This window comes from Zalophus californianus, chromosome 16 (genome assembly GCF_009762305.2).
Source record: "Zalophus californianus isolate mZalCal1 chromosome 16, mZalCal1.pri.v2, whole genome shotgun sequence".
NCBI lineage: Eukaryota > Metazoa > Chordata > Mammalia > Carnivora > Otariidae > Zalophus > Zalophus californianus.
The window spans coordinates 4,168,340-4,182,105 of NC_045610.1; the positions used below are offsets into that span (position 1 = coordinate 4,168,340).

A 13,766-nucleotide genomic window follows, 5' to 3' on the forward strand; every position below is an offset into this window, starting at 1 on the left:
ACAACTGAGCCACCCAGGCGCCCATAGATATTTTCTATTTAACATGTTTCCGTGTTTCCCTTTCTTGTCTGTTGTGTTGTGATCATGTTTTTTGGTCCTGCCTTCCCCTCCCCTACTTCACATGACTTGGAAACTATTCATTGTATTTTTATTCACAGAGTGATTACCCTTGATTTTTTAATATGCGTGTTTAAACATGTTTTTCTGCCAAAGACTAGAGTTCACCAACATTTATATCATATTTTCCAAAGAAGCAAGAGTCTCAACGTACTTTATTTCCCTCTTTATCTTCTTCTCACCGTCTCTCATGCTAACATTGTTTAGAATTATAGAATTACGTAGTTATGAATTACCTATAGAATTACATAGTTATTGTCTTTTGCAAATAATTACTTTTAGATTTTTTAAAGATTTATTTATCTATTTTAGAGAAAGAATGTAAGTGGGGGAAGGGGCAGAGGGAGGGGGAGAGAGAGAATCTCAAGCAGACTCTGGGCGCACACCCGATGCGGGGCTCGATCCCAGGACCCTGAGATCATGACCTGAGCTGTAATCAAGAGTCAGCCACCCAACTGACTGAGCCACCCAGGCGCCCCTAGTCCATTTACTCTTAATGTAATTTTTGATATGGTGGTATTAAATCTTCCATTTTGTTATTTGTTTTCTTTTGTCTCATCTGTTCTTTGTTCTTCTATTCTTTCCTGCCACCTTTTGCTTTAATCAGATGTTGTTAGCATTCCATTTTAACTGCTCTATTGAATTTCTACCTATATATCTTTGCATTAAATTTTTTTTAGTGGTTGCTCTAAGGATGAAAATATGCATTTTTAATATATCACAGTCTGCTTAGAGTTAATGTTGAATGACTTCCCGTCAAATGCAGTCTGGGAACTTGCCAACAGTTTATTTCTCTTACCCCCGCCCTTATTCTTAGTGCTGTTGTTTTCATGTATACCTATTAAAATTATAAACCCATTAATACAAAAATCACAATTTTTGTTTTAAATAGTCATAAATCTTTACGTTGTAAATATATATATTTGTTATAATAACTTATAGTATAAATATGTGGTTTCTAGTTCTTTGTTGATACTACCTGTCTGTTAATTCATTGGTATCATCGTTTCCTTTAATACTTTGAATGCATTTTATTTTATTATTTTTTTTAAAGATTTTTTTTAGTTATTTATTCATGAGAGACAGAGAGAGAGAGAGAGAGAGAGAGGCAGAGGGAGAAGCAGGCTTCCCGCTGAGCAGGGAGCCCTATGCGGGACTCGATCCCAGGACCCCGGGATCATGACCTGAGCCGAAGGCAGACGCTTAACCATCTGAGCCACCCAGGCGCCCTGAATGCATTTTAAATTAGTTGCTTTGAAGCCTTTCTCTGCTAATCCAACACCTTGATCTACTTGGAGTCCGTTTCTTTGGACTGCATTTTTCCCAAATCATATTTTCCTATTTCTTTGCATGTCTGCTTGCTTCTTGTTGAAAACTCAGCATGATAGCTAATACATTGTAGTAACTCTGACTTCCCTAGTGTTCTCTGAGGATTATTGGCCTGGACTCAAACTGCAATTTTGTCTTTTTCACAGAATGCAGCAGCTGACATTCTCATGGTTTCCCACTGCTACTTTTTTTATACAGGTTCTTGGTACTCCTGTGGGCTTGCCGGAATTTAGCATTCACCCAGGGATTTGTGCAGAGATGAAGATCATCCTCTCCATGGTTTCCTTGCTCCTAGGGATTACCCCCTAATTTCCAGGTGTTCTTATGACCTCAGGCCCTGGCTTCTGATATTTTAAGCCTGTAAGGTCCAGCTTTCTGCCCCCCAAGCTGAACACAGTTGGTGAATATATTCAGTTAAAAAGGCAAAAAACCCTCTCAGGGTTGATCCCATGTAGCTCTGTCTTCAAAAATAGACTCCTTAAAAAAATCAATAGAATTTTATAAAAAGAAAGGAAAGTAGAGTCCTCTCTGGTCTCTGTTTTTTCTTCCTCTTGGGTTTTCTCCCACATATGTAGAATTTAGCTGTCAGATGGGAACTTGGGCAGTGTTTCTAATCTGAATTTAGGTTTTACTCTGATGGATCTCTCGCTGCCAGGATTTCCCCTCTAAAATTTCCAGCCCTCAGCTCCGATCTCTGCACACCTTCAGCCAGTAAGGCTGTGATTTTTCATTGTTCTGTGGCCACCATAGCTAGGGGACTTGGGGGCACCCTCAGATTAGCCAGCAACACAGTAATGACTCTTAACCCTTTCTGGCTGCATTTTTACAAGAGCAAATGCTTCTTGATTTCTGTGTACTTTTAAATGTTTTCAGCATCTTTAGGATTTTAGGTTCTTCTTGTCGTTAATTTCATCCAGTGTTTCTTTCTTTTTCTTTTTTTTAAGATTTTATTTATTTATTTGACAGAGGGAGACACAGCGAGAGAGGGAACAAAACCAGGGGAGTGGGAGAGGGAGAAGCAGGCTTCCCGCTGAGCAGGGAGCCCAACATGGGGCTCGATCCCAGGACCCTGGGATCAGGACCCAAGCCAAAGGCAGATGCTTAGCGACTGAGCCACCCAGGTGTCCCTCCATCCAGTGTTTCTAACTGTTGTCTGTGTGAAGGTTTGTGTGACCCCTTCACTGCTCCAACATTACGAGAACTACTCCCTTCTGGTGATTTTGATGTTTTGTGTTTCTCTCCAATTTTGTCTCTTCACAGATTTTATCTGGCTGACTTCTCTTTGTCCTCAATGCTTCTGGTCTACGTGATGATAATCTGGCTTGCTTCCCTGTAGCTACCTCTGCATCTTCTGCCTCTACCCCGGTCTCCGTCCTCTGTATCTGTCTCTTCACTTCGATGGGAGGCACGTGGGCCTAGTGTGCCATCTTGATCCAGTCGCTTTGTTTTTTTTCTGGAACTTAACCTTTCAGATCCTAAACTCGGGACAATCGGCTATTTGAAAAGCTCAGGATTGGACTAGATTCCTGAAGAAGAAGACTGTCCATCCAGGGTAGGGAGAGTTTGGAAAGTTCTCTGGGTGCGCTCATTCCATGATATTTGATTTTCACGAGGAGTCCACATGCCTCTTTAAGAGCTCACTTTCCCCACAGAAGGGGGTCGTTCACCGAAGGCAGCATCCTATATAAAGCCTCTCTTATTTTAAATGAACGTTATCTTCTAAGGTTGGCTTGATGTGATCAAGTAGCAAGCAGCAGCGTCTCAGCTGTCCCCTTCGAGCACGCACTCTTTCTAAGTCACTAGAGCATTATAATTTTCTCTGAGCCCCAAAACGAAATATATGGAAAAGATCCACTTATTTTTCTATTAATTCCAAAGCGAGTAGATCTTAAAACATGAGAGGGACTCTCTTTTCCTGAATATGCTTTTGATGAAATATAGACATTTCTTGAGAAGCACTGAAAACTAAAAGTTAACTCAACCTCCATAGAGACTATAAAACTGTAAATTCCTATTTATAAAGTAGGTGGACTTTATTGTACCCCAGTAGGACTCCTTTTTCTTATCCAAATTGCAATAACCTGTAATTTTTGATGTAATGGGTTTTACACTCTATTTACAAGTTGTCCTTAAAAAAAAAGGGTGGGGGGAGTCGGGATGACTCAGTCAGTTAAGTGTATCACTTTGGCTCAGGTCATGATCCTGGGGTCCTGGGACTGGGTCCCACATCGCGCTCCACGCTCAGTGGGCAGTCTGCTTCTCCCTCTGATCCTCCCTCTGCTCATGTTCTCTCTCTCTCTCTCAAATAAATAAAACCTTTTTTTTTTTTTTTAAAGGACAGACCGATTACTCTGGGTTCACTTCCTTGTCCAGCATCTCGTATTTTCTCACAACCAAGCAAACTACTGCTCTAGGTTATCTGCAGACCTGAATTCTAGTGCCTGTGTCATTTTTCTCTTTGGAATTATAATGATTATCTACTTTATGGGAAAAGTTTTGTTTAGCCTCTCTTGACATCAATATTCCATAGCCGTATTTGATCTCCAGTCTACCAGGACATTTAAAGACTTTGAAATTGACATTTTCCTCTTGAGCAACTTTGTCCCAGCCCGTCCTCCGGGCAAAGGGCTACACAAAAGATGGTCCACGGATGACTTGTGGGCGTCGAATGCTATTTTACACAAGGTTTCTCTAAGGCCGTCAGGCTCGGAGATCCTGGGCGTCTGGAAGGCATCCTTCCCCATATCCTTGCCCGATACGTCTTAAGAGTCATGTGAGAAACAGTGTGCGTCTTGTATGGCTGCCTGTCTTTATTCTCACGGTGGCTCCTTCGCAGCGGCACCGCCGAACTATTCGCCACCTGTGCCAAGAAGGACATCAGGGTGTGGCGCACGCTGTCCAACAGGGAGCTGCTGCGCATCACTGTGCCCAACATGACCTGCCACGGCATCGATTTCATGAGGGACGGCAAGAGCATCATCTCGGGTAACGTTGACATTCTTGGGCGTTGGCGCGGGCTCTGGCTGTGGCTTTGGACCTTGTTGTCCTTTCACGCTGGTCTCTCTGTGTGGTCTCTCCCGCTGCCCACCCCTCCTTGGTTCTGACCCAGCCTCTCTATGGAGCCCCTTCCAGCCAGGAGACTTTCTGAGCTCAGAATGACCAATGAGCAATGTCGCTTCCCCCAACATTGCTGCACGGAGGGTGCCGCTTTCTCTCCCGTAGGAGAATTTAACAATTCGATGGCCAAACGGATTTGAGGTCTTGGCCAGCATAGGGCGCTTGTGTTAGAACCCCTTCAGTTGGTGGAGAGAGAAAAACCTGACTTCAACTATGTTATGCCTCAAAGGGAATCCACTTTTAACTCCACTGATCCCCCTCGTGCCGAAATATTTCAACATAAAGTACAGATACCATCATATTCCATCTCCAAATACTTTAGTATGCATCCCTAAAAGTAATATTTTCCTACGAAATAATAATTTCTTAATATCATCTTGTGTGCAACTCATACGCAAATTTCCCCAGTGGTCAGAAAGTAAATTCCCTTGTTCACACCAGGGAAGAGTCAAGTGGATCTTTTTTTTTTTTAAGATTTTATTTATTTGAGAGAGAGAGCACGCAAGCATGATCGGGGGAGGGGCAGAGGGAGAGTTGCCCCCAAGCCCCCCCCGCCCCCGTGACCTTCTCTCCTTCTCCACCTCCGCCTTCTTACCTCTGATTTTGTCTCTTACCACTCACCCCTTGTGGCCACGCTTGCTGTTTGGCTATTCTTCAAGCACATGATGCACAGGGCCTTTGCTCTGGCTGTTCGGTCTGCCTGGGTTGTTCTGTCCCCGGGCAGCCCCATGACCTACTCGCTTCACCCCCTCAGTTCCTCAAGTCTTTGCTGAAATGGGATCTACCTTGAACATCTTCTTGAAAATTGCCCAAGTCAAGAGGTGACACTAAGGCCAATGAGAAGGAGCTAACCCCATGAAGACCTGGGGGAAGAGCATTCCAGGCAGAGGGAACAGCAGGGGCAAAGGTCCTGAGGTGGAAAATTGCTTGGTGTGTTGGAGCAATAGAAAGACGCCAGTGTGTCTGGAGCTCAGTGGGTAGGGTTGGGGTCAGGGTTGAGGGAGTATGGTAGTAGACGAAGGTGAAGAGCTAAGTAGGGAGCGGAGAGCAGTTACCATGGAGGATCAAGGAGTTGGATTTTCATTGTTAGTGAGAACGCCTTTTGAATCTTCTTGATCAAGGGGGTGACATGATTTTAAATGCACCCAAGCCCCTGCATTGATAATTGACTGAGGGGAGCAAGAGTCTGAGGCCAGGGAGGAAGCTGTTACAATCACCCAGGAGAGAGGTGCTTGTGGCTTGGATGAGGGTGAGGCCAGTGGAAGAGTTGGGAAGTGGCCGGATTCGAGATGTTTTTTGACTATAGAGTTGGTGGTGGGGCTTGCTGATGGGCTGGACGTTGGCTTGGGTTGGGTGGGGTTGGGTGGATAGAATAGTGAGGAATCAAGGATGGTTCTGAAGTTCTTGGCTTAAAGAACTGGATGGTTGATGGCAACTTTTATTGAGATGGGGAAGATGGCGGGAGTCGGGGAAGGAGCATCAGGTTCAAAGTAGAGGGAGAGGTAGGAAGCCAACATGTGTTTGGAGATGTCAAATTCTCCATCCCAGGTGCAATGTCAGCTAGCCAGTTGAAAGCACAAGTTTTGCAACTCACAGGAGAGTTGGGAGCCAGCCTCCTTCCTTTCTCCCCAACCAAATGTTTTCTCCTGGGATGGAATACACCTAGAGGAAGCAGGTGTAGCCCATTTGGGGAGTCAAGGGAAAGAGGGACAGGTTTCCTGGCAGTTGTGGGGGACCGGCCTCTCTCCTCCATCACCACCACGGCTCCGCAGTCCTGATTTCTTTATGATTGAAGAGGGCCACGGTCTGCCCAGAGAGTGGGAGTGTACTGATCCTGCCTGTCTTTTGTTTCCCTTGCATGCCAGCATGGGACGATGGGAGAATCCGAGCCTTCGCCCCAGAGACAGGCCGGCTGATATACGTCATTAACAATGCCCACAGGATCGGAGTGACAGCCATCGCTACCACCAGTGACTGTAAACGGATCATCAGCGGTGGCGGGGAAGGCGAGGTATCGTTCTCTAAAACTGCCTTATAGAAAACCACTAACTTGATTTTTTAGCCTCCACGAGGAGTCAGGCGGGACCAAAGCAAGATTTTGAAGAAACCCTAAAATACATCTTAAAGTTCTAATAAAACAAACACAGATCTAGATATACTTGTTCATGAAAGAACATTTAAGATACAGACATGAAAGCGTTCTATATGGAATCGAGCTATGAATCCAAGTTAGTGTTTCGCCAGTTTTGGAATTGCTTGCTCTTTTTTCCTTCAAAGACTATACTTATATAAATTGTCTTCATCATATCTTTTAAAGGAAATGCTATTTTTAGAGTCCATTCTTTCATCCACTCAGATGTTTGACCGTTATTTTAATAAGTCGTTTCACTTGACCTTCCCTTCCATCATTCGGAGGAACCTGAGACATCTTCCGTTCACACGTTTTTCTCAGCGCCTGCCCCTCCCCAATCCCTGGGTTTCTCCCCTCTCCGCCCTCCCCAAAGCCTTCCCTTCTCGAGAGAGGACATTTTCTTTTCCTTTCTATTCTTCATGCTATTGTAGGAATAACTTATCAAGGAGGAGAAAGGTCCAGCATCTTGATGTGGCTCTAGAGAGTTTGGGCCAAGCAGACTCGTGGCTGAGTGTTTGGGTTCCAGAGTCTTACCGCCCGGGTGCAAATTTCACTTCTGCCACTTCCCAGCTGTGACCTGGGGCATGCTCTTCAACCTCTCTGTGCTTCTGCTCCCTGTGCATAAAGGGAAAATGACAATGAAGACTCTACTTTGTGAGATATTTTGCACTACTTTGTAGCAAGTCTTCAAAATCTGATGTGCATCTTACATTCAGAGCCCACATGGCGAGTCACGTGGCAGGTGCTCCATGGGCACATCTAGCCCTGGACCCTCCCCTGCTCTCTGCCCACCACCCACTCAAGGGCTCGGATCCCTTCCCTTAGCTCTTCAGCCATGCTGTTGCTGACACCTTCAGCATCCTCGCTTGCTCCCTCAGCCTTTTGGGGGCGTCTGCCTTGCTCATGCCCAAACTTGGCTTGGACCAGATCATCTGCTTCTAGGTGCCTGAGCCGTAGCCCATGAGAGCTGTGGGAGGAAATCGTACATTACAAATGCATTCATTGCCCTTGGCAATTTTTTAAGAATACCACAAGAGCTCTTCCTCCCACTCCCCACTCAGCTATTACAGACCTTCCTTCCAGAGGACATGGTCTTCAAGGCCTTTGTTAAGTGCTGGAGACCAGGGCTGCTGGTCAGCAGGTGTGCACGGGTATCAATTCAGCAGTTCTCAAAATACTCTACTACTTCCATTTTCATTGGTAAATGGCATCGCTGAAGTTGCAAAGACCCCAGCCCCACCATCTTATCCCCTTCCTCAAACCCCCTGCAATCCCACCACTAAAGGACTAGTAATGCCCCAGAACACCCAAAGTTCTAGGCCCGGATGCTGTTTGGCTGGTGCCCACACCATATGAGAATTTCTCATTCGGAAATTTGAGAATTACTCTTGCTGAAGATTGTATGCCTCCGCATATAGTGGCTTACAAGATTAGAGAATTATTTGGACACAGCTCATCTGGGGCAAGTTCATGCTTCCTCATCTTCCTTACTAAGGAAACGGCTTAGAATGTTTTTCTTACATCGTTTATGGCTACTTTTCCCCTTTCAGGTACAAATATGTTAGTCTGTTATCACTTAATCCTAACCCTAGTTTCTAGCTGGGTGTTCACCCGGACCTACTGTTCTTGTATTCTTGTGTTGTCTTATGTTACTCACGCAAAATAATCCCTACTCTTCTTTTCCAACATACTCATTATAAGAAAGTGTAAGTATCTGACCACATTATTATGTGTTCTGGTACAGTCATGACAGAATGTTTATCTATTACAAGACATACAATGACTTTCCTTTTACGTATGCTTTTTATTACAGTTAAAGCATCCTATTGACTGTTTTGAAATTTTGTGGGTAGAACCTATGACCTATGATATAAATTTCACTTCAGGACAGCAGAGGATGGGGTGGTCAGAAAATATGTTGTAGAAAGTGGGTCTTGGCTTTGATGAGGCTGGGAACCATCGATTGGAAATGATTAAAACCGAGCAGGTGGTGTGATGTTTAAATATGGCTCTGGGTCCCCAAGAGCCTTCCTGAGGGCCCTGGAAGTCTGAGAGCCAACACTCAGCAGAACTGAGCAGATACACTGTTCCGCTTGGTTTCACAGCAGGTGTCTGGTACATTTCTCAGCCTGAAAAGTAGATGTAGGTGTAGGATCATGGGTAGCATTTTCCTGGCTCCGTGGAAGAATATTCCTGCTCTGCAGCTTAGCGTTCGCACCCCACTCAACTGAGACAAGAACAGGGAATTTAAAATAATAAGCACAGCAGAGCTGAAAAAGCTCTTGGAACATATATACATATGTGTGTGTGTGTGTACTTTTTTTTTTTTTTTTTAAATCCCTTCCAAAGTCCCAAGCTTGTGTTGGGAACATGTGCTTTGTGGCTTTCAGGTGAGGGTCTGGCAGATCAGCTGCCAGACCCAGAAGCTGGAAGAGGCCCTGAAGGAACACAAATCCTCCGTGTCCTGCATCAGGGTGAAGAAGAACAACGAGGAATGTGTGACAGCCAGCACGGACGGGACTTGCATCATCTGGGACCTCATGTAGGTACCCGTGTTGGGGAGGACATTGTGACACAAAACTCAGGGGTTGCCGCATTTCATTGAGCTTGAGGGCAGGTCCAAACCAGGAGTCGAAATCTTCTCTAAGGCGACGGGAAAGGGATGTTCATCTGAAGCCACTCCTCTCCCGGGGGCTGTTGCGGGTTTCCAGATGCTGGTAGAAAGGGTACAGTTTCCCTGAAGGGCTGGACGTTAGAAGATTCTGGATGCAGAGGGAAGTACCTTTCCGGTTGCACACAGGGAAGCCTGACTGAACTTCTCTGAATGCAATTCTAAGAACTCCCCCCAAAAAGAGAGAAGGGAAATGACGTTGTAGGCAGTTCCTCGTGTCGCGTCACCCAGCACAAGCCTGCTATCGAGGTGGAAGAGAGGGAGTGGTGTGAATTTGCCCTTCGCCTTGGCCGGCCACACTCCTAGGGTCCTCTCATGCTGGAAGCTTGTCACGGCCCCTGGAGAGTGCCTGACTCCAAGCCAACTAGACCAAAGCACGTGAACTTTATTGTTGGAGTCATACAAAGGATTGTCAAGAGCAATTTTTTTTTCACTATAAGCATTTTAGCTGTGTGTTTTTATTTAGAATTAGACCCTATTACCCTAAACTTCTCCTTGCCCAGCCCCTCTCTACCTCTCCTAAGATGGCTTGCCTCTGCATCTAACTGCATTAGAGAGACTCAGAAGTCCAGAGGCAGGAGGAAAGAGATCTAAATATAGAAAACGGATAGGTATTGCCAAAGAATATGGAACATTCTAGATTGCAGAGAAGGGGAGTTAAGGCAAAGGCAGCACACTTTTCATTTAATGCATTAAAAAAAACAAAAAAAACAAAAACCCAAACCAAAGCAAACCCACCTGCTGGTCCTGTGTGTCTCTCACTTTGATGCACACATGAAGCACCTGGAGATCTTGCCAACATGTAGATTTTTATTGAGTAAGTCCAGAGGGCTGCCTGAGATCCTGCATTTCTAACCAGCTCCCAAGGGATGCCCCTGGTTCAAGGACCACACTTGCCGGAGGTCCTAGCCTCCAGTGGAACTCCCGTTTGGGAACATACAGAACTAGAAGTGAGGGTGTGTCTAAGCTGATTTCCATGGATTGTCTGTGACCACCTCGAATCCCTAAAGCCTCCCTGCCACATTGCAGGACTATTTGGCTAATTTGTGCCCAAATCTTTAAAAAACGGTCAGCCTGGATACCATGTTTGAAAACTGCCCTATTGAGAAGAAACCGTGCAGAAGGTGCATGTTTTCAGCCAGCAGAGGCCGGCCTGTGAGATGCGCACCCATCGCCTGGGGGGTTGGGGGGAGAAGCCATATGTACGCATTTGTTAGCGTGGTATCTGACTTGATGGTTTTCAGACCGTGGTGCACAGGAGAATGAGCTGGGATGCTGATGAAAAGCGCCCATCTCTGGGCCTCATCCCTAGCTGCTAGATGCAAATCCCTAGAGGGGAAGCTCAGTAACATCTGTTTTTAAGAAGCCATCCCCCACAATTCGCCACTCGGGTGGTAGGAACCTTCACCTCAACGCGGTGGCCTCAAGAATAAAGTGGCTTGTGTGGAAGCCCGCAGGGTGACTCTGAATTCAGCCTCTCCTCCTGCGTGCTTACTGGAACGCAAGGCTTCCCCTGGACTTCCGTGCTCTGTCTTTGGAAAAGGGCCCACCCAGGGTCTTTGGGCTAGAGGAGGGGAGAACGCCAAGGTGTGGTGGGCAGAATTGCCAGAAGTCTGTCTGGGGTAGATGAGCCAGTGCAAGCCAAGCTTATACCAGATCCCGTCTGGACAGTAAACACCTCTTTGAGTGAAGGGAAAGTTACAACTTCTGTGTCTCATGTCCAGACGTCTCCGGAGGAATCAGATGATCCTGGCGAATACCTTATTCCAGTGTGTTTGTTACCACCCCGAAGAGTTCCAGATCATCACCAGCGGGACAGACAGAAGGGTAAGCACTCCCAGCAGGAGTCAGGATCCTCCCAGGACCTGACAGAAGCAGCCGAGTGTTGTGGCCGAGGGAGCGGGCTCTGGAGTTGAGCCCCACGAGGTCAGAGCCCAGTTTTGCTGGTGATCAGCCGTTCCACTTTGGAAATGCTGCGTTGCCTTCCCGTGTCCTTGCTTCTGTGTCTGCAAAGCGGACATGTTACCGCTGATCCAACAGAGTTGCAGCGCATTTCAGTCAGTCATGCTTGCATGTCATGCTGATAGCAGGGGGCCTGGCACATAGTAGCTGCTCAGTAAGTGCTGGTTTTCATTATTAGGGAATTTCTGAGGCTAGAACCCAATGGCCCAACCCAGTGGTCCGTTTGACTACGTTCAAATCGAATGACAATAGAGTTCTTGTCTCTCATCCCTTCTACTTCATCAACGTTGTACTACAAGTCTCATTAGCTGGGGAGTCCATGTCCTTGGGTAAAGATTGGTCCCTCTTTGGGGCGGAACCTGGCCTCTTGGAGCAAATGAAAAGCTTCAGGAGAGAGGCATGTGGGGCAAGGATGCTAGGGTGTCATCTAGCTCCCTGGCCACATCAGATCAGCCAGGTGTCAGTCTAATTACCTGCACACCCAATGACTGGATTTGGAGTCCCCTAATTCAGACTTTGAGATGACTTTGGGATCACTGAAGAAGAGATTGTGTATTTATCTTTTCACCAGCTACAGAAAAAGTTGAGTTCAAAGTATAAAAATAATTGTAGGAGAAATACCAGAGGGACATCTCTCCGCTCCCCCAACACTGAAGATAGAACCTAGGAATGGGGGGGGGGGGGGCGCCTGGGTGGCTCCGTCAGTTAAGCATCTGCCTTCAGCTCAGGTCATGATCCTGGGGTCCTGGGATCGAGTCCCACATCGGGCTCCCTGCTCAGTGTGGAGTCTGCTTCTCCCTCTCCCTCTACCCCTCCCCCCACCCATGCTTGCTCTCGCTCTCAAATAAATAAATAAATAAAATCTTAAAGAAAAAGAATTTAGGAATGGGACTTTGCCCTGTTTAAGCCACCCAGGTGATGGGGAACTACTGTCCGAAGATATTTTGTCATAAAAACCCAAGAAACGCCCCCTGGTGTGGGCCAGGGTTTGCCTGACACAGACAGACTGTTTGGGGGGCCCAGAGTTCTGCTTCACTCTAGTCTCTGTAAGGTTGGCCTTGCTAGTTCTTTTGTGTCTCACCCACCCAACCTGGCTTACATCTGCCCACCCCCAAGCCCGTTTCACTTCCGGTCTAAGCAGGCTTCCTCTTGGAACAGGGGCAGAAAGGATTAGGAAGTTAGTCATGACATCACCATAAATGCTTTAGAACGTGGTTCATAAAACTTCTAGATTTGTGTCCCGTTTCCCATATTCCAGGGAATGGAATGGTTTATGAGTTTATGAGATTTGAAACAGTCTACTGTCCTTATCTGGGAGTTGTCGCCAGAATACTCAAAGCATAAATCATGAATCGGTACAACCACCGTAAGGGCTGGCCAACTTTCCATAGTTATCACAGGCGGGAGGGGGTGGAATGGACAGGCACTTGGAAGTGAACCCGTCCATGAACAGTGGGTTAACAGGTGAACAAGATGACATCAGATGGCCAAAGGGATAAAGAGGAAGCAGAATGGGTCACAAGATCCTGGCTCAGTGGACGGAAGCTGCTCTAGCTAGGATGGTTGGGGCAGGTCTCCTCAAGGAGGTGACACCTGAGCTGAGGCCTGAGTGGCGGAGGACCTCGGTATGCTTAGCTCTCAGGGAAGACCATCACAAGCAGAGGATAAGCCTGAGGGAAAGTCGAGGCGCCATCAGGCTGCCCAGAAGAGGGTCACTATGACTTTGGCCAGGAGAGCAGGCAGTCAAGCACCAGCTGCCTAAGTGGGTGTGATTCCCGAGAAATGAGGATTTGGGCGTGTGTCTCTATTCCTTTATGCTTTTCCTATGAAAACAACTCTTTGTGAAAGTGACTGGGCATCAACAGAAATTAACAAATTAGCTAAAAAAAATTTTTTTTAAATAGCATACACAATTTCTAGCTAGATTCAGAGGAATATAGATTCCTGGCATAATGACTTGAACAGCAAATTTCTATCAACATGAAATAAGAGGAAGGAAAATGCATGCCCAGGTTCACACTCCTGAGTCCTGGTCAAGTGCATTATTGGGAGAGAAATTTTCTTGGGGCACCTGGGTGGCTCAGTCGGTTAAGCATCTGCCTTTCTGCTCAGGTCATGATCCCAGGGTCGTGGGATTGAGCCCAGAGCCCCACGTCGTGGGCTCCTTGCCCCGTGTGGAGTCTGCTTCTTCTGCCTTTACCTGCTGCATGCGCTCTCTTTCTCTGTCAAATAGCTAAATAAAATCTTAAAAATTTTTTTTCATTTTGAATAGATTGTTCATTTACAAGATTCAAAGTTCAAAGAGTATAAAAGCAGTATATTCAGAGAAAAATCTCCCTCCCTTGAGCACTCCCCCCGCACCCCCCACCCCTAACCCAAGAGGGGACCATATTATCAGTTTGCCTCTAGCCCCCAACCTGGGGGGGTGGGTGTTTCACT

The 13,766-nt window shown here is 46.4% G+C and overlaps 1 protein-coding gene across 2 annotated transcripts in view; it reads left to right on the plus strand.

The window, feature by feature from the left end:
• Window positions 1-13,766, plus strand: part of CFAP52 (cilia and flagella associated protein 52) — a 43,206-nt gene that overhangs the window by 27,517 nt on the left and 1,923 nt on the right. For both annotated transcript variants that reach the window (XM_027567765.2, XM_027567766.2), the window contains 4 exons: window positions 4,283-4,431; window positions 6,429-6,574; window positions 9,085-9,236; window positions 11,090-11,192. In XM_027567765.2, the coding sequence (XP_027423566.1) occupies window positions 4,283-4,431; window positions 6,429-6,574; window positions 9,085-9,236; window positions 11,090-11,192 (550 nt within the window). The remainder of the gene's footprint in view (window positions 1-4,282; window positions 4,432-6,428; window positions 6,575-9,084; window positions 9,237-11,089; window positions 11,193-13,766) is intronic.